This window comes from Patagioenas fasciata, chromosome 2 (assembly GCF_037038585.1).
Source record: "Patagioenas fasciata isolate bPatFas1 chromosome 2, bPatFas1.hap1, whole genome shotgun sequence".
Classification (NCBI taxonomy): domain Eukaryota; kingdom Metazoa; phylum Chordata; class Aves; order Columbiformes; family Columbidae; genus Patagioenas; species Patagioenas fasciata.
Window position 1 is genome coordinate 68,919,812 of NC_092521.1, and position 21,397 is coordinate 68,941,208.

The window sequence follows — 21,397 nt, forward strand, 5'->3', positions numbered from 1 at the left end:
ATGCTGACAATTCCAGTTTTTCCTGTAGAAACTGTGCCACTGTAAAGTGATTGAATTAGTGAATATATGTGACTTCTTGTTTGATAATCATGGCACTTGCCCAAGAAGGAGAAGGTCCTGTTCCAAGTATATAAATAATGCTGAAATACCTTCAGCTGAGATTGAGGCTGTGGAAGAAACTGGATTTGGATCTCCCCCGTCCCAGACAAGCACTCATTTCCAGGCTGCTGCCTAACTTAAAAATGAAAAAACCTTCAATTTCTGCCTAGTTTGGGTGGGGAAGGTTCAGCATGTGCTTTCAGGCTGTTTATGAAACCTCACTGAAACCCCTTTGCCATGCAGGCTGGTGATGCTGAGACACTTTCCCAGGTGCCTGCATTCATGGCACCAGTGAGATTTATGCTGCTGGCTACATCTGAGAACAGAAAGAACTCTGCATATTAGCAATGGACTAGGTTATGTGGCTGAATACCTCTAACTTTATTTTGCTTCTGGCTGACTATTGCAGCCAGCATTCATACTTTCTATTTTATTTTTATTTTTACACTTGAGAAACAGAGCTGCTTGAATTTGTTTGAAGTCTTTGCCAGAACTCTGACACCAATTTGATGATGTGAAAGCTGTGGAACTTGTGCTGTCTTTCATTTGGAAACTCATAGTTGTATGGGCAGTGACCTTTTCATACCAGATGCCTGGCTCCTCTTATCTACCGTTGAGCATAAGTGATTTAGTTTTCTGTCTTGGATAATATTTTTTACTTTTCCATCCCTTCCACATATATCTACTTGTGTTTTGTTGCCTGTTTTATATATTAAAGCTATCCAGGAACTTTTTCTTGCCATTCAGAAATCTTTTCCAACCAAAAATAATTAAAATGAGTCCTCAACCTAGATTTTATCACAATTCCTGCCCGGATTTTTTGCAGAAGCCTTCTCAAAGGGTTTCTTTTTTTTCCTCGCTTTTTCCATGTGTCTTCATTTTACCTCTCCTTGTTCCTCAGACAAACATGCCCCTGCACTACTCTGTTTAAATCTCAGTATTTTCTAAACAATTCTGCCAGGCACATGGGAAATTATTTATGTGAAAGATGCTGTACACGGCAGAGCTGCTGCTGCTGTCCTTTGCCTTGCAGCTTTACTGGAAGAGTAAAGTCTTTAACCTACTTAGTGTTGAACTGCAATAATATTATTTTTTTTTTTTTAAACACCAGCCAGGCTGGCCAGAGAAACAGCTTTTGCTCTTGAGGAAATGAAGAGTATGGAGGTCTCTGCTGTGAAAGCAGCTTCAGCTCTCCTTTCAACAGTAAGAAGTACATTTTAAGGAATATAAATATATCTTAAGTAATAATAATAGAGAATTTTGTCGAAGTTAGTACTACAGCCTCACAGTTTTTCCAGCGTAAGGGTTGGAATAGCCAATCCAACATCTGGTAAGGCTTCCTGGATGCTGAGATGCAATGAGGCATTCTGTGATCTTCTGCGGCAGCCTTTGCTGTTAAGAGTTGATCTGTGGCTGCATCTGTATTGAAAAAGTTGTTGACTTCTGCAGGTTTCCAAGTCTGTGAGCTCATTGTGGTCATATCACAATGGCAGGCTCAGATTCAAGACCCAGACACATGGAAGCTCTCTGTATCCTGGAGTCCATGGGAAACAGGAGTGATGTGCCCCGCAAGTAATCAGCGGGGGCAGTGAGGGGAACCAAGACCCCGAGCTAAATGCCTGGAGACAACCGTAGACCTTAGTAGAGGAGGGGTAGAGGTTGTAGAATTAGTCTCACATCATTAAGGATGCTACTCGATGGCACTGCCAAAACCTCTGCTTTCTCATGAGGATAAAGTGGTAAATGTGAAAGTAGTGCCAGTGCCCTAAGCTGAGAGGTGGCCAGAAGTGCTGGGTGCAGCCACAGCTTGGAGCCAGTCCCTTCCTTCCCCTTGTGTGTGAAAGAGAACTCAAGGCTGCACTGCAAGTGCTTCAGCTGATCCAAAGGAGGAGCTGAATGGCTCAAGCAGAGCGACAGGGCAGGACCAGGCACTTCCCTGGGCCAGCTCTCCGTCCTCCCTTTTTAATGCAAGTTCTCTTGCTCCTCCCAGCTGCTGGGCTGGTTTCCTGGTGGGGTGGAAGGTGCTGTCTAGAAGCCTTGGCACTGAATGGTGCTGCTGGGAATGGGAAAATACGGACGGTTTTGTCAATAAGGTACTCGGTACCCAAGTTCATTCTTTTGTTCTTGTTTTTCTTTCCTCAGTATCTGATCTTAAAATCAGTATATGGGAAAACATGAGACAAACCAGAGGCTTCTTGTAGCAAGGAGCCAAATTCTGTCTTTTCTATGCAGCGTGAGAAACTCTCCAAGAGCAGCTTTGTTAAAAACCAAATAGGGTTTTGCAGAAATAGTGCTTACTCTACTAATTAGGCAATGTGGCTCCATCTAATCATGAAAACTCATCATCCCTGACAATGGGCTAATGTACTTTCTAACGCTGCCAGTATTGCACAGTTGTTACACTCTTTCCCAATGAGCACTGGGACCTTAAGCGTGATGATATGAAACCTTTAATCATTAATGAAAACAAGCAATTTGTCTATGATCTTAGTTTGACAATCCATAAAATAGTGTTTCTCAAATGACAAATTAGCAACTCGGTTACAAAGAACAAAGTTTAAACAACACAACCGTTGTATGCACAAAGCTACCATGTCTTCTTTTTTTTTTAATCAGGAAAAAAATTTATTTATAAAAACATCTCATTTAACTTACTGTTGAGTCTCTAGCTGAATACAGTGGTTTAGAACACTAACGGCCCATGCTTTTATACAGATTAGCCAAAGCATGAACATCAATGAAAATTAACCCCCAGAAATAACTTTCTTTGCTTTATGTTATGAGCCACAACAGTGTTAAAACTGGAACAGTAATGAAAGCAACACAAGAGTTAGGAAGCACAGTTGCTTAAAGAGTAAAGGAAGTATTTTCTTTTGATGTCTCAGAATAATAAGAAAGTTAGAAATGGCAGAAACTCCTCTGTAGATTAGTCCATAGAAAGCATTGTCTCATGGGGCTTTGGAAAAGTCCTGTCTGGTGGCTAATGCACTAGGGTATGATGAGATACATTACAGAGCCCCCAGGCCAGTAACTTCTGAAGACAGCCTAAAATGTAGGAACAAAAATGAGGAAAATAAAAGGAAAAAAAAAAAAAAGGGCAGAAAAAAAAAAAAAAAAGAAAAAATCTTCTCACTATTAAAAAAATAACACTTGGGTACAACCAGCATAGAACAGCATTTCAATGCAGGCAAGTTTTCTCACACAGAGGTTGGTGTTTTTGTTTAAATGTCAGGATTGAAACAGTTACAATAGTCCAGAACAATTTTACAGCAGTTTTCTAGAGCTGTTAAATAGCTGAGGTACCGTGACATTATTTCCAGGTTTTTTTTCCTTCAGTATATACCAAAAAAAAAGAAAAAAAAAGCCCCAAACAAACAAAAAAAACCCAAACAACAAAACCAACCCAACCCCCCCATTTGGATAAGTGCAAACTGTAACAATGGCAGTTCTACAAACGGTTACAGTGACAAAACTTAGTGCAAAGGTACTAAGGTGAGGAAAAGCCCACAGAATACAGAAATGACACAAAATACTGAGATAGTACTTAGCCCTATACAATAATAACACACTTTGAAATACCATGTTTTAAAAAGTATTGCATTTGCATTGTGTTTTTAGTTTATATTAAAATGCACTGAATACAGTTTAATTGTTAAAGCTTTGTGTCCAAGGAGTGCAAAGTGGATGAACATGGCGGGCTAATGGGATTCTGGATTCGGAAGTGGTGAGGAAAACAATATTGCATTACTGAGTTATGCAACGGAAATTAAAAAGAAGGCGGATGGACAAAGAGAAAATGCAGTTGAAAACTAGTTCCAACAGCTGGCAACCAGCCATTACATCACCCAGCTCTCTTCGGTTTGGTTGCAATTAATTAGGTGCCCGATTTTAGTTAATTTGGACATCGTTAAGCTCTTGTTAAAGGGATGTTGTCTGTCCAAGCAGCAACCTTTGATATGCAGTGGATTTTATCTGTAATTACAATACAATCTGATTGCCTGATTAACAGTGAGTTAAATGGGAATGTATTTTCTACAGAAACCTAATTAAAAATGGTCAGTTCATTTTAGCTAATGAAATGTCCTTGGAAGGGGGTAACAGAGCAGTGACTGTGTGTATCTGATTTGTACCTAATAGGTACTTTGTGGGTATATATGAGAGTAAAACATCTGAGTGCAAGAGGAGGAGCCTGCACTCCCTCCCTGAAGTGGAGTTCTTAAGATTACAAAATTACTTTGTTTCCAAGCCAGAGAAAAATTGTTGCACCCTTTAAAAGAACTAAGTGGAAAGCCACAGGTGCCTGATGTTTTGTTTTGTTTTGTTTTGTTTTGTTTTTTTATCTTGGTGTCTTCTAATCGTTCTAGTTTAGGATTTTTTTCTGAGACCAGAAAGCTTCGCTTGTTGTACGTAGAAGGACCTGTGGTCTGCATTCCAGCTCCCATCCCCTGCTGACAGGCAGGTGTCAGGGCAGGGGATGGGGCTCTTCTGGCTGGTTGAGAGCAGCAGAATGGCCAAGGGGACCAGCACTGCACGTGTGGGATTTCAGGGGTGCTACCAGTCATCAGAAGTGCCAGATTTGCAGGCTCTAATAATAGAAAAACTCATCAGAGGTGCCAAATTGCCACAGAAATTTGTTCTGCAGTTGAAGGGATCCCTTCAAAGGGATATAAGCGTGTTTGTTTATATACCCGGCAGTATTGCTGGAGCAGGACCTGGCTGTCAAAATTTTGCCTCATTTATGGTTTTTCTTTCTCGCCAGGTGTCTCCTTGCAGGGATGGGGGTGACTCTGCTGTGCTGGGGGGTGCTGGAGGGCCAGCCCTGTCTGAGGGACGGCGTCAGGGGGTTGGGAGTCCCTTGGGCTGGTGGGGAAAGCCCTGGCGCTGGCGCCCACCCGCTGTTGGAACTGGTTGTTAGGTGGTGCCCGGGTGTTAGTGGTTATGGAGAGCGGAAGACGATGTGAGTCGGCAACAGTTAACACTAGCAATTTAACAGAAAATAAAAGATGCCGTATTGTTTCCTTGATAACTAGGATCTACCACAGACTCTTGGCAGAGCTGGCAAAGCTTGCATTGTGTCTCCTCCCTTCAATATGGAGCAAACTTCTGGCGGTCAGATTTCTTAACCCCGCTCGTCGAAGGAATTTTGGCAGTGTAAGCGGACAAACTCCCCGTGGCCCCCGCGGCGGCCGCGGCATTTAGTGCCAGGAGTGGGACAGTTTTCATGCCAAGCAGACTGGAGACAGGAACGGCATAGTGGGTGGTTGGCAGAGTTGGTAGGGGAGGGGGGGTACTGGTACCGGCGGAGGTGGCCGCCAGCACGGCCATGGAGGTGGGGGTGGAGGTAGGGGTGGCAGACTGAGAGAGGTTCATGTTGAGGTCAACAGGGGTCGTGACGGAAGCGGTCTGGGTGCTGACTTTAGCCATCTCTAAGCTGCAAACGAAGAGAGGAAGAGGAACAAACAGGTTGGGAGGGTCCAGCCAGGGCGGTGGGGCCAGGAGGAGGAAGGGACGGAGGGAGGGAACAGCGACCACGAAAGGGCAGGATTAGATTGGTGGGTGAGGGGGACAGACAAGAGGGAGGGAGGAGGGGGGAGAGAGAGAAAAAAAGGGAAAATGAGGGTCAAAGGAGGAATATGTTATGTGTTAAAGAAGAGAAATAACAAAAGGGTTTTTCATGATTCGATGGTGAAAACATTACTGAGAGTCTAAAGTTCTTTCCAAAAGAAAAACAAACAAACAAACAAACAGAAAAAGAAGAGGTTGGGGTGGGTTTGCTAGTTCATTTTACATATGAGAAAAGAAATCTAAGGAATGCAGGTAATGGCAAAAAGATGGACAAAACGAAACTTAAAAGAAAACTTAAAATAACTATGAAGTTTACTCCCCAGCACTGATATAGTGAATTTTGCTTTTCAAAATTACGGTATTTTTGAAAGGGGGACGCGGGGGGTTTTGGTCGTTTTTTTCAATTTGTCAATAGTACACTTTGTCATTTTGCTAGGTTGAGAGGAGAATGAGCAATGATTTGCTGCTTCCATCTAAGGCATCAATTTTTGGTTTGGTTTTCTTTTTAGAAAGTTAGTTTTTCATTTCATCAACTGTGAGGTCATTGTGCATTTTTCATATAAAACAAGCCTGATTAGCCAGTAGTGTGTTCACTTCGGTTTGTACTTTCCCCAGACCTTTTTTTTTTAAAGTCACAACGAAATAATTATGCAATCTAATTATAATGAAATTAGTAAAAAGGAAGACTGAAAACGACACCAGCTCCCACAGCAGAGGTGTCCTTTCTGAGCTTGTGGCAGCGGTTACAGTGAACATAAAAGAGTTTACCAGCTGACAGACAAGTTACTACACAGATACAACATACACATCATCAGATGGACCCCGCCAGCATGAGGACGTTCAGATTGACCTGACCTCCGAGCCTAAGGTGGTGATGGGCTCCTTGGAGGATGTAAGTATCAAACCATCAGCAAGCAAGGTGAGTTTTGCCCGTGTACTTAGGCTTTTCTGCACATTTTTAGACATAAAAATACAGTAATTCCAAGGATGCATTTTTTTTTTCAGGTGACAGAATGTTTGCCTAGATAAATCTTTCCTTTGCCATGCATTCATTGCAGCTGGTGTACCAGTTTTTGGCTCAGCAAACAACCTACCTACTAATTTCAAGATGCATTTTTTGTGTGACCAGCTGGGAGGTATCGCAGCCCAGCATATAAATAGGACTATGGATTAGATAATCTTTGCTAGCTACAATTATGCATGTATTAATTCCAAGCTTTTGTTTGTTTGTTTGTTTGGGGTTTTTTTGAGTAATTACTAACTTGTCAGGTTCCTCAGTTTTCACCTGAGGTGAGCTGAGGAGCTGCAGCAGCTTCTCCCTCCCAGAGCGCAGCCTCCTTGGAGAGGACCTGCCACCTGCTTATCATGTCCCATCAGGCCTGGGGGAAGCTTCCCAGCACAGGGTTGGTGCTGGTCCCTGTTGGCAACAGAGGCTGGGCATGCAGGCTTAGAGAGCAGCTATAGCCAGGATACAGACTGGGAAGGGAGCATGGTTATCCTGCTCCGTGCTTGGGAGAGCCTCCCTTTTCTCCCTCTGAGGCTGATGTGCAGTTTTGAGAGCAGCAGCCCCTGATGGAGAAAGGCAACGAGCAGAAGACCTGCCTGTTCTGCACAAGGGCAAGGATGCAAGCCACACACCAGCACTATATACGGGATGGGGGTGTTGGATTGAAGCTTCCCAAAGCTCTGCTGCTGAAGGGGAGTCTGAAGGACACCTGAAGCAGGTCTGGGCTGGGGAAGGGAGTGTGGAGGAGTTGGGGAAACAGTTGAGCACCAGCTTCTCTCTTCCCTGAAAAAGGAAGAGGGCTCTTGGAGTATTAACTCCTTGATAGCTTTCCTTGGGAAGCTGGAAGGCGCATGGCTTCTCTGATGGGCTGGGAGAGAAGCAGAATGAGTGTGTGAAATGCAGACCCATTTGTGGGAGGCAAAGCTTTGGTTTTCCTGCTCTGTGTTGTTCAGCTGTCCCCATGGGTGAGAATCTCAGAATTTTCCTAACCTCTGCAGCAGAGTTGTTCTTTGCAGAGAGAAGAGCATCCTTGTGCTGTTAGCTGTGCTACTTGCAATCTACTCACACAGCGGGATTTACATCAAGAATACTCAATTGGTGGATCCAGCTCCAGTGTACATCCTCAGCTTACCATATAGGAGTTACATGGTGATAACATAGCAGGCTTTGAAAAACTCAGTTTATACAGTTGGCTTTTTATGTCTAACTCAGCATCGTTCTGGGAGGGAGGCATATAGAAAGATAATACAGGACCCAGTGTTCCAGTGACTCCAAATTTGCCTACAGTGCATTTAACAAAACCCCAAAAAATCCTTACTGGTATGGGGGTATTTGAGCCTGAGCTTTTTCCTGCTCCAGCACGGAGATCAGATCCCACAGGATAAATGCTAGTGTCGGTAGCAGCTACTCAAACTCCCTGTCTCTGATGTGCTCACACAGGTACAATTAAAGCTGTAATCTCTCCTGCTTCACATTTATTACTGGTGGTAACGCATAAGGTGAAAGTCTGTCAGGTTATCTACCAGTTGTCTTGTGACAGCACCCGTTTCCCAAACCAATTGTAGATGGAATAAAATTGAACATGAAAGCGGATGAGGCAGACTTCATACAGAATTTCATGGTGCCAATTTTACACTGTCCCTTTGAAGAACTGGAATTTATGAATATATACACCAAAGGCCGCATCCTGTATTACCCAAAACTGGTGAAAGGGATAAAACTCAAGTGGGGCTTTGGCGGTCCTGTTAGCTCTGTGAATGAACCTCTCAGCAAAATGGCAGTAAAAAAATATCTTCAGGAAACTGCTCTTCAACAAGGAGAAAGTACGGCTGGCTACAAGTCGTTTATAATCCAAAGTCACATTATTACACAGGAAATCTGAACTATGGTCCATTCTTAATAAAAGCTGGAAGATGGAATTGAATAATGAAAATACAGTTACTACAATGGAGATCAGTTAAGAGACAGAAGATTTTACAGGAAAAGAAGACACTTCTACTGCAAACAACCTGGGACATGTTCTACTCATACAGAGGTCAGCGCTCGAGTAACCAATACAGAATCAAGATGATACTTTAGAAAGACTGAAATCTCTGTCTTGATATTGTATCAATGTATTTACACAGCTATAATTTAGAGTCTATGTACATATTCAACAGCAGAGTGCAATAAAAGTCTTAAAACAACTTGATAAATTATTCTATAGATGGCAACTTTGGTTGTAGGATAGTTTGAAGATACACATAGATCGTTTTGGGAATACATGGATAGTGGGTTTTTTTGTTTGTTTTTTTTGCTTACATCCTATACTGCTGTGAGACACTTATTTACGCAGAAATACTGGCCCTGGAAACCAAACCCACAAGAATGACAGATCTTGCTGGGGAGAGAAAAAAGAATCCTGAATGCTCATATGGCTTTTACTTATTATAATTCTTATTTTGATACATCAGACTATATCTCGGGCACTCCAGGTACTGTACTCAGCTCTTCCCCAACGCTACTTATTTCATGCCAATGTCTTTAAAAGAGGCAGCAGTACTTGTGACGGTGTTAGAACTGATGAACTGAAATTGGTTCCCAGCACGCACAGGCAGCAGCAGCCTTGATATGCCTCTCCCAAATCTGCCTGAGCACCTAAACCCCAGATGGAGCCGATCTCCCTCTTGCCTCAAAGCTTCTCAGTTCTTTCTCCAGTGTAACTGTGAACTCGCAGCAGTGCTGTGGTGGCACCTAAACTGAACAGGGCTTTCTCTTGGGAAAAGAACTGTGTCGCTTTTTAAAATGAAAAAGCCGCCTTAATGTCCTAGGTTACCTTAGAGCTTAATTTATTATACATTAAAAGTCTTCATTTACAAATGAAGTCACTTCATCTAAATACAGTTTCAACACATGGTACATAATAATATATGATGGTTTATTGTAGATGATGGTAACAAATGACTTCTATCTAGAAATTCAACAAGAAGAAAATAGTTTGTTTCTGGTTTCACAGGGTATAGATAGAGTATCCATAGTATATGACTGCTGAGAAGTTTTCTTCTTTGCAAAAGTATGTTAAAAGACCTTATATATATATATATATATCCCATTCCGTCAAAAGAATCATTAAACAGGAGTAAACAGAAGTGTGAGAGTTCCCAGGCTTTTCTAAAGTGAGTCAAACAGAGGTTTGTTCACTAGAGTTTCTGTCTCTGGTGAGCAACTCACCGCAACTCCATTAATAAGTGCATTATTTTATTTGCATGCTTTAGCTGTCTTGAAGATCTTAAATTGTTATCTTCTGAGATCCAGATGCATGCCATATGATGTTTTTGCAACTAAAAATGAAGGGGTCTATTCTCGTCTCGATGTGTGGGGAATCCCTGAACACCAAGAGAAGAACATATCCTTAAGGGTTAAAGGAGGGAACACATTTTTATTTGATTACAGGGCTTATGGAAGTGACTTATATTTGCTACAAATATTATAAATCAAAAGATTTGGATATTGCTTTAGGATTCTGGAAACGGCTTATCTTAGGCTTCACAACACCACCCCTCAATGTGTCTTTCCCTAGGAAACTACTTTTGAGGTGAATTATAAAAAGTAATATTTTTGTCTGCTGTAACACAGGGCTGGACAAACATCCTTTTCCTCCATTAAGACATTTACAGTGGCTTTGCAGTGGTGCACTACAGAACCGAGCTAAAGAGGAGGTGAGACCATAGGAGACTGTAGACCTGCTAGCACTACACGCCCTGCCCGCCCCCCATATAAATCACATACTTTCTACTGCCTTAACAGCAAACATAATTAAACACAAAGTTTGATTCACACCATAGTGTTGCTTTTTTTTTTTTTTTGGGGGGGGGGAGAAAATGAAAAAAAAAGAAATAAAATATGCAGATACTCCCCCTCCCCACAATATATTGGTCCACCATTTACAAGTAGCGCTATATCCATTGCACTATTTTCTCAGGATTATTGCAAGCAGAGGTGGCATCAATTTTAATATTTTTCTAAATAATCATATAAAAATGGAGACTTAAGCCATCACAATGGCTTAGCTAAGCAGCCAGTATTTTCATTAGTTCTGGCACCGAGAAATGGAGAAGCAGATAGTCTCTCAGCCCATCTCATTAGGGAATGCTTTTTACAAATTTGTGTTCCTCTCTCTGAAAAAATAAATCCCATGCCTCTTTAGCAACCAAATGTCAGTTTAATATCAACTTTGAGTGGCAATTTCCAGTTAGTAAATTAAATCTGTTTTGCAATCTGTTTCACTATATTTGCCATTTAGGGTAATAGAGTGTGTCTGTGGAACGTATTTTCTTCTAAAGAAGTTATGACTCTCAATTTATCTGCCTATATTTTAGATGGATGCCAATGTGAGTATTCAGATTTTTCAACTTTTGTCATTCAACAGGTACCTGGAATCACACCAGATTAAGCTGCTTTCTGTATAAATCAATGGTAAACACAGGTTCTAACGATACAAGCTTTACTAATCATTAGGAATTGAATAATACTATGCAAAATGGACACTGCAAAGCAACTTTCTGGATGTATCCAGGACAGACATTTGCTGGAGAGCAGGCAGAGCAATCTCGCAGAAGCATTATCATCACTTACAAAGCAAACTTACCTTGCATTAATGAGGTACTGTGCTAAGCTGATGTTTGCAGGGGATCCTGTGATTGTAACTTGTCGTTCTGCGGAGCCTTCTGTGGCATTAGCAATCTTGATCTGCGCTCCTGACATCTGCCTGATTTCATTTATCTTACTGCCTTGTCTGCCAATAATGCAGCCTATTAACTGGAGCGGGACAAAGACTGAGATTAGCGCCACAGACACAAGGAAAAACTACTTCACTGCAATTTGTAGTATTGATAAAAACATGTTTATGAAAGACTCAGTAGCAAAAGAAAAGATTTTTGCTGTGCTGTTTGAAAGGAATAACTAACGTGGTCTATTGGCTCTATGGTCATACATCTCTAGATCAAGTTTTGCTGCTATGTGTTTATCAACTCAATATCGGATTATTTAGCTGTCTTTTGTGGCAGAAGACAACAGTGTGCCGCGGTGCTGACGAACACGAACCACAGCCCAGCGGCGGCAGCAAGCCACTAGCAGCAGCTGGGGGTCAGGCTGCACACCCACAGCTGCTGCTGTCCGGCTTTGTGCTGGCCCAGGGTGCTGCTTGTCCTGGACCTCCCTGGGGACACGTAGTCCTCGCTTGGCCAGGGACTGGCCCTATTGAAGTCAGTGGGATTTACAGCTCTGTTACTTCAGGCAGAAGCAGGCATGGGAAGAGGCTGAAAATTCATCACTGTGTAACTATGTTCCTTGAAAGAAACTTAATAGAACTTGTATTTCCTGAATAAAACCAAGCCTGAGTTGTGTATGTGTGTGTGTCCCTAGCTGCCCTCAAATTTTTTATAAAAATTGCATTGGTGTTATCTATCATCTTCATTAACAGTGTTTTCAAGGTTGCTTAAGTGCTCTTGCTGGAGTCACAAGCTTTGGAAGCTGTGTCCAAGACCTCGAGAAAGCGTTCAGCCGCACATGTAACTGCTGCAGCTGGGGTAAGGGAACACGATAGCTGTGCCAGGGTGTTGCTCCTCTGGCACAAGGAGCCCCCCAAAAGCAAGTGGGCGCCAAGCAGGCAGCTGAGGCTGTGGTATTTTGGCTTCTGTCAGGCTTTCTGTTTTGTGTTAAGGAACGATGGGTGCTGAGAAGCTCAGCAATGTCCAGAACAGGTAAAAAATGGAAACTTCACTCTACCATTACTGTTAAGACAGGGATGATGTTGCCAGTTTGGCAGCAGGATGTGCCAAGATGGAGAGGTTGCCTTCCCCTCCCACCACTTCTGCTGCTTCGAGCCCTGACATGTTACCATCTCTTTTACTGTAGTATATGGAGTACCGTGCCAGAAACAGATTCATCTTGCCCAGAGGGTTTATCAAAAGAAGAACCATCTGCAGTGTAATCCTTGCTTCATGCTCAGGGACAAGCAAAAAGCCAGAGCAGGTACCCAGGCAGCCGAAAGAGAGACGACTGAGCGCAAGTGAAGCCACCATGAGGGTGAAAACCAAGGATTTCCCATCCTGTTCAAACAGGAGGGCTTCTCTGAGCTCCCTGTCTTTATCCTAAGGGCCTGTCATAGTGTGTGACTGCAGAGGACCTACGTGAGCTTCACCGGGAAGCCTCTAGCCTGCCTCTCGTGTGTACCAACACACCTGCATATGCTGGCTGTGAGCAGCACAGGGGGTCCCTAAGCGTCCGCTTCCTACGCCTCAGTCTTATCATGCTACACAGTCTGCAGGTAGTGAAAGAGAAGCAGGAGAGACGAGCACCCAGTGCACAGGTGGTAGCAGCAGTGCCAGTCACTGGTGGGGTCTTGGCGTTTGTCAGGGTATGCTGTCAGTGTGAGGAAAGCAAAGGCAGTCCTACCAAAGCATCATTGTACAGCAAAGCTGACAGCACTAGATCCAGTCTTTTCTGTTAAAATCTGGTGGTGGACTTGCATAATTTTGTTTTTGTGAATCATTTGCATGCCATACCATAGCTGTAATTTACTCAAATCTGGTCAGAAGTATTCGTTGCTGCAGAAGCAGCACAGGGTGGGAGGAAAGCCTTGAGTCATCTTCACTTGACTGCTAGCCAGAGTTGTTCACCGAGGTACAGGAATGGCTTAGGATTAGCCACCAGAACTGAAGGCCATCAGTATTTCCTTCTGCCACAACCAACATCTACTAGTTTTTGAGATGACAATCTTGAAGTGACGGGTCAAGAACCTTGTCTGTTGCTACTGATGATCTTAGGAAGCAACGACCAGGATTTAGGCTCTGTGAAGCAGCTGTTATGGTACCCATCACATGTCCCATTTGCCATGCAGGGAAGACAGTAATGCATGGGTGCTTGTGCTCTTTCTGGAGTGCCTTTCCCATTACGTAATAATTGTGCAGTATCTGAATATTCAAGAGCTGATGGAAGAGGTTCAAGGGACTGATTTTCACTTACAAAGCTTTGATCAATCAGGCCATGGACATTTGGTTTTAGATAAAAACACTTGCCCTGCCTTGCTTTGGGATGAGCCCATGACAACTTTGCATCCAAACACGTATCTCTTTTCAAGACTGACTCTTCTAACGCTATCAGCTCCCCCTTGTCATTCTGCAGCTGGCCATTTCAGATGATTTGGCAGGCCATTTGTAATTCAGTCCCACAGAAGTCCCTCACCACAAAAGCAAACTTCCCCAGACTTTGAAGTTGCTCCTTTGCATGCACTGTTGCCTGTTTCGCAGACATGGGTTCACTGCTCTTCCAAACTCAGTAGACGGAGTTAAGGAACGTGGAGGACAGTAAACATGTAGCTGTTTTCAAGGACTTTAGGTGCTCCATTATTTTTGATGCTCACCTCCTTGCTCAACATACAGTGAGCCTTGCTCTCACTTACAGATGAATAAATCAAGAGGAAATTTTCCAGAAAACAAATGTTAAAGCTGGCGCATGTGAGAGAGGAGCCTAATTTACTATAGACTATACCAAGCCTACTAGGCACCAGACTATTATATAAGACATATACTATAAATATATATATATAAAACATATATGTACATATATAAAATATGCACATATATACATACAAACTCATGTACATATGTACTTATGTATATGTGTTTATGTTTTAACTCTCTCATTACATAAACAGAACAGCTCAGATCAGAGGTCCCCCTTGCTCAACAGCCTGTTGCTGACTGTGGCAGCAGCACACGCTTAGAGAAAAAGTATTAAAAACAATGTGAGGTAAAAACCAAAGTTTTCTCTGGTATCCCAAATTCCCAGCTACGGCTTACAGGCTACCTGAGCAGCAGCTGGTATCTCTGCCTTTATGCTCAATAGTTTGTGTGTCTGACAATTTCTTTTTGAACCCATTTCTCCCTCTGCCACCCAAGAAGGGCCACAGCAGTGACATGCAGAGCTTGTTTGTGTTTTGTGTATATCACTATTTGTCTGCACACCTCAAAATTTCAGCTGATGGCCTGTCCTTCTTGGACTGTGAGCATCAGGGAAAAACTGTTCTCCTTTCTCTACACCGGGTCTGATCTTTTTTTCCCTACCTCAGTGTACCTCATTTCTCCTTATGCCCAAAAAAGCCCAAACAAACCAAGACTAAAACATGAATCATAGAATGACAGAATCATAGAATCATTTCAGCTTAGCCCAGGAAGGCCAGTGGCAACCTGACTTGTATCAGTTCAACTGTTAATCTAGCACTGCCAAGCTCACCACTAAACCATGTCCCTACGCACCACCTCTACAAGACTTTTAAATATCTCCAGGGATGGTGACTCCACCGCTTCCCTGGGCAGCCTGTTCCAATGCCTGACAACTCTTTTGGTGGAGAAATTTTTTCCTAATATCCAATCTGAACTTCCCCTGGTGAAGCTTGGGGCTATTTCCTCTTGTTCTATCACTTGTCACTTGGGAGAAGAGATCAACGCCCTCCATGCTACAACCTTCTTTCACATAGTTGTAGAGAGTTATAAGGTCTCCCCTCAGCCTCCTTTTCTCCCTTAGCTGCTCCTCATAAGGCTTGATCTCCAGATCCTTCACCAGCTTCGCTGCCCTTCTCTGAACTCTCTACAGCACCTCAATTCCTGTCTTGTAGTGAGGGGCCCAAAACTGCTAAATACAGGGGGACAATCACTTCCCTGGTCGTGCTGGCCACACTATTTCTGATACAAGTCAGGATGATGTTGGCGTTCTTGGCCACCTGGGCACACTAAAGGTGCACATGATCCCCTTGTCCAGATCATTGATAAATATATTAAAGAGAACTGGCCCCAATACTGAACTCTGAGGAACACCACTCATGACCAGCTGCCAACTGGATTTAACTCCATTCACCACAACTCTTTGAGCCTGGCCATCTAACCATCTCTTTACTCAGTGAGGAGTATGCCCATCCAAGCCATAAGCAGCCAGTTTCTTCAGGAGAATGTGATGGAAAACAGTGTCAAAGGCTTTATTGAAGTCTAGGTAAACAACATTCACAGCCTTTCCCTCATCCACTAAGCAGGCCACCTTGTCATAGAAGGAGATCAGGTCAGTCAAGCAGGACCTGCCTTTCATAAACCCATGCTGACTTGGTATGATCACCTGGTTGTCTTGTACACATTACATGATGGCACTCAGGATGATCTGCTCCATGACCTTCCTTGGTACTGAGGTTAGACTGACAGGCCTGTAATTCCCTGGTTCCTCCTTCTGGCCCTTTTTGTAGATGGGCATCACATTTGCCACCTTCCAGTCAACTGGGACCTTTCCAGTTAGCCAGGACTTCTGATAAATGATGGAAAGTGGTTTGATGAGCACCTTCACCAGCTCCTTCAGAACCTTTGGGTGGATCTCATCCAGCCCCATAGACTTGTAATTGTCTAAGTGGTGTAGCCGGTTGCCAATCATTTGCCCTTGGATTATTGGGGCTTCACTCTGCTCCTTATCCCTGTCTTCCAACCTTGGGGGCTGTGTACCTGGAGAACAGCTGGTCTTACTATTAAAGACTAAGGCAAAGAAGGCATTAAGTACCTTGGCCTTTTCCTCATCCTCTGTCACTATACTGTCCCCTACATCCAATAAAAAATGGAGATTCTCCTTAGCCACCTTTTTGTTGCTTATGTATTTATAGAAACATTTTTGTTGCCTTTACAGCAGCAACCAAACTTAGCTACAGTTGGGCTTTGGCCCTTCTCATTTTCTCCCTTTATAGCCTCATGACATCCTTGTAGTTCTCCTGAGTTTCCTACCCCTTTTTCCAAAGGTCATATTACTTCTCCTGAGTTCCAGACAAAGCTCTCTGTTCAGCCAGGATGATCTTGCTCACCGCCGTCTTGTCTTCTGGCACGTGGGGACAGCCTGCTCCTGCGCCTCTAAGATTTCCTTCTTGAAGAGACACCAGCCTTCTTGGACTCCTTTGTCCTTCAAGACTGCCTCCCAAGGGACTCTGCCAACCAGCCTCCTAAACAGGTCAAAGTCTGCCTTCTGGAAGTCCAAGGTGGCAGTTCTGCTGACCGCCCTCCTAACTTCTCCAAGAACCAGAATTCTGCTTTTTTTCTTGTTTTACTCTGTCCTTCAGTAAAGTTCTGCTGGTACCAATGCAAACAGGATTGAATCCAGAGTCTGTACTCTTAAAGGGTGAAACTGAAAGGCCTACTGTGATCTCTCCCACCCCAAACTCTTGATGCTGATAATTTTTCCCAATACACCATGCCATCTCTCATTCAGATCCCTCTATTCTATTTTTTTTCTTCCCCATAATGCTAAATATAAATGCTAAATATCTGTATTTTTCCCATATTCCTAAAATCACTGATTGAGCCTAACAAAAACAGCTTTCTGTTGCGTGTTTCCTACAGGTTTGCTCCTCTATGTCCATCACATTGCATTACTTCTTTGCAGCACTAGCAGCAATTAGACTTTTAGGTTTTGGTTTATTATCCAAGTCCAATGCTGCAGTTATTTTTTTGTCACAGAAAGTAGCATGGAGCTCACTTGTTTTTTGAGTACTGGTAAAAAAAATCAGATTCCTTTCTCATCATGAGTATAGTGATGTTATAAAGGGCCAAGGAAGTAGCCTCTGCATCTCGATATCTGCTGTCTGGAGGTTGACCATACCTGTCCACAGGTACACATGGTTCCCCTTGGTACCCCACTGCCAACCCAAAGCATATCCAGTGGCTTTGGCAAAGCCTCTCCATTAGTTGAGTGAGGAAGTACTCATCACGCTGGAGACTGTTCAATCTCTTTTCATAAAGATACAGGCTTTTGGTTAGAAAAGCTGAGGGCAGAGTCCTCTTTAGGCAGACATAATTTGAGGTATGATCACTGTTCTTTACAGACTTACTACATGGCCTGGAAAGAGATGTTTAAATACTCTGTGCCTCTTAAAAAACAGTGACAATGATACTACTACTACTACTACGATGTTTAAATACTCTGTGCCTCTTAAAAAACAGTGACAACGATACTACTACTACTACCACTACCACCACCACCACCACCACCACTACTACCACTACTACTACTAAATAACTTCACTTTCCTTGCCAGGATAATGGAAAATCTGAACTATAATCATTTCATAGGCTTTGCAAGAAGGCATACAGAAAACTGAGAAAACATTTCCAGATATGAAGTATTATAATAGTTGTTTTGTAACGTAAATGACTCTGCCGATTTAGGTGTATTTCGATTTATTGAGAGCCCAACACCTGTTCCCATCTTGTTCCCTAAAGTGAGCCATAGGTGGCTCTGGGACAAATTACTTCTCATTCTCAAAAGTACTTTGTTCCACCAAAGGTCTCATTTTGCTTCTGATGGATATTAAGAGTGTGAAATCTTTCTGCTGGTTCTTGACCTCATCTGGACATGTCTACTTGAAGAATGAATTGATATTTTCTCAGATTAAGGAGAGAAAAAGATCAGGCCACGTGCAAACATATAAAAAGTGATAGAATTGATTTTTTTTGATAACACACCTCCTTAAACATGCCTATTTGGCAGAATCTGGTTAATTCTGTATTTTTACTCTGGGCATTTTTTTCTCTGTTACATGGGAGGCACCCAGCAGTGAGGTAAATTTATTGAGGCTGAACCCACAGATCCCTTGCCTCCAGTGGAAGTGCTTTGACTTACCCTACTGCAGGACTTTTCTCAACTTGTCTAGTGTGGATTATTAAGTATTTGCTTAATCATTGATTTTAAACCATCTAATCCAACTTGAAAGTTTCTGAGTCATAGACGGATTTAGCCAGCAGCTTAGTTTTGTAAGAACATGGCATTTGTTCTCAGAGCTTTTCAGGAGGAGGGATTTCCCCATCTGGAGCTGTAGGGAGAGCAAGGTGCACTTTTCCTGTAACATGCAGGTGGTAGGTGGCTTTGATGAAAGTCACAGTTGGAGTCCGACGCTGCCCTAGTCTTCTCCTTAAGGGCTGGCACTGGTTGTCCCCTTGCAGGAAATGGATTTGGGATCTGCAAAGATGAGAGCTCAGTCCTCCCAATGACCACTGGTGGACAAGGCAGCACCACACGGACCTCCTTGGAGCATTGTGTGGAGCCAATACTGGGTTTCACTGTGGGCTGCTCCAAGAGCATTTTGCGCACATGAGTCCTCCTCCATCGTTTGCAGGTAAGTCCTTGTGGCTCCATGAGGAAATAAAGGTGGCTCTTCACTATGCCATTTCCAACTTGGATGGATTGACATTTCTGTTTCTATGGAATATTGATCAGATTTATAGCTTTCTTAAAATGTTAGTGGTGTTTCCTGAGGGGGAAATTGTTTTCCCGTTACTTGCTTCTGCTTGCCTCTCCCAAAGTATGCAAAATGTGCAAAATATGCATATTTTTTAATAAGAATCTTTAAATTATTGTTTTGTTCATTTACTCTTATTGGCCATTTTGGATGATTGGATCACAAAATCTTAAAACATCTGTTATCTGTTCCCAATCAGCTACACCAAGTGATACCATCCCTTCTGTTCCCTTCAGGACCTGACACAGTTACGCCACTTTATTCTGGGATATGTGTGAAAGACACCTATATTGTATAATTTGCACAACAGTGGAAGGCCCGTCAGGATCCCAGCAAGGAAAGAAAGGCAACCAGACACTCTTACGACAGGTTTTGATGAGAAAAAGCAGATACCAGATATGGAAAAAAGTTACTTCAGAGAGGGACGTGGAGAAATGTGCCTTCTATTCTCTTATTGGGGATATCCAGAAGTTCTAAGAAAACCTAGAAAGGCAAATCTCCTGAATTTACCATTTGGAGACAAAGCCTTGGCTTTTTAGCATATGGAAAATAGTTTTCCGTAAAATGCATTTCTTTGTTGTCTGATATCTCTTTGTTATTTAGCAACAGGTTAGTTGCAATTATCAGCACACTTTATGAAGAAAGCAGCATGATGTTACAGTAATTATTAATAACAGAAGAAAAATGTTCTGTTACTGCCTAAAGGCCAGAGGGAGTAAGGAAATTTGATTTTAATATGAAGCTATGCAAATTGTAAATGGCTATTAATATCTACTAGGCTAAAGTCTGAGCTACTTATTCTCTTTATGTCTGATTTTGCTCCATCAGATTTTTACTGAGGTTTTGGCTTCAGGTACTTATCATTATCTTGATTTTTAAAAATAAGTATAGCACATAGGCAGATACAGACTGACTTATCTGGTAGCTGCAGAGCATGTAGATATTTGCAAGTCTCATGTTCTTCTCACGCATGCTGGACTTCTGCACACATAAGCACGTATGATGAGAAAGCTGCAGGACTGACAGAGCACAGGGAGTTGATCCCTGGGGTTGGGGCAGGCTGGGGACTGACCACAGGCATCTCTGGGACTGCAGCTTCCTTCACCTCCAACCAGATGCACAATCACCATGCCACACTGACTGCCTGTCTGTCAACACTGGAATTAGGAGATGAAAGTGAAATCAAACCGACTCTGTTGGCTTTGCTGCACAGCTGCTGCTGCCTCTGCATTCCTTTTGCCCTTTCCTGCTCTGCCCTCTCTCCGTGCGCAGCGTCTGACTGACGGGGCACACAAGAAACATGGGCGTTGGTGCCTCCTCACCCAACTCCATCTCTGTCCCATGTCCCTCTGGCTCCCTCATCTCCTCATTTCTAGCCTAGGGACTGCCCAAAGAGCAGCCTTGCTGCAGCAGCCAGGGGGCTGTGGGACACCAGGACGCATGGTTATGCCAGGAGACCCTGGAAATGGTACACAGGCAGCCCGAGGGCAGCCTGGCGGGGCAGGGCCAACAGCCCAGAGCATGGGCAGAGCAAATGTCTCAGGGAGATGCATGGGGAAAACAGTTTTCCTCCTACAAAATTCCCAAGCAGCCCCTGATGCCCAACAGGACACAACAGGTGCACACACAGACACATAGACACACACACAGGCAAATGTGGGTAGCACTCCAGCCCTTTGGTCCTTTACTGCACACCCTGACACTGTACAAACATCAGAACTCTCTTTCACCACCTCTAGAGCCCCTGCGAGCTATTGCTGAGCCTGACCCCATTTTTGCCTTGGTTTTGCTCCTATAGCAACAACAAGAAGACAGGCACTGTGTAGTCAGAAAAACCTTCTATTGGAAACAGCACATGGATCTGCGCTTGCTTCTCAGAGGATAGTGCTGAGCCAGGGCTCTTCATATCTCCTAGATGAGAAACATTTATTTTTTGAATTTTCTATTGTACTACAGGACACAAGGCCAAATTTCTCCCTCTCATTCTCTGCTATGAACCCTGAGAGAAGTGAAGTGAGAAGAGTGACCTTGGATTTATATCACTGACAGCAAGAACAACATCTGCCTGAGACTGAGATTAAAAAACTTGCACTGTAAGGATAAATACAATTCTCCCATAAAATTCTCAACATACAATAAATTGGGTTATAAAGCAGGTACTGACAAATCAGCAGGATATCTTTTAAGTAACAGAAAGCTTACGAACTCACAGAACTCATAAAATATTTACCTTAATTTCTTTGTTATTCTGTATTTTTTCTTACTGTAAATCATTGCCACCAAGTTTAATAGGGCTTACACACTATTGTAAGTATGTCTTAAGTAATATAATTGCTATTTGTGATCCCACTCATGCTTGAAAGCATTTTTCACTGGAGGAGAAATCTTCCATTTTCCAAGTGACTCATTTGTAATGAAAACTGAAAAAA

General features: G+C 43.0%; 1 protein-coding gene across 26 annotated transcripts in view; it reads right to left on the reverse strand.

The window, feature by feature from the left end:
• LOC136097497 (poly(rC)-binding protein 3-like) overlaps nt 1-21,397 on the reverse strand; it is a 518,562-nt gene that overhangs the window by 9,117 nt on the left and 488,048 nt on the right. For 18 of the 26 annotated variants that reach the window (XM_071804363.1, XM_071804362.1, XM_071804361.1 and 15 more), the window contains 2 exons: nt 11,298-11,467; nt 3,174-5,530 (listed from right to left, as the gene is read on the reverse strand). The exons of 2 other annotated variants lie outside the window; for them this stretch is intronic. In XM_071804363.1, coding sequence (XP_071660464.1) covers nt 5,185-5,530; nt 11,298-11,467 — 516 coding nt within the window. In that variant the 3' untranslated portion in view covers nt 3,174-5,184. 6 more of the 26 variants (XM_071804379.1, XM_071804380.1, XM_071804378.1 and 3 more) reach the window with 4 other exon arrangements.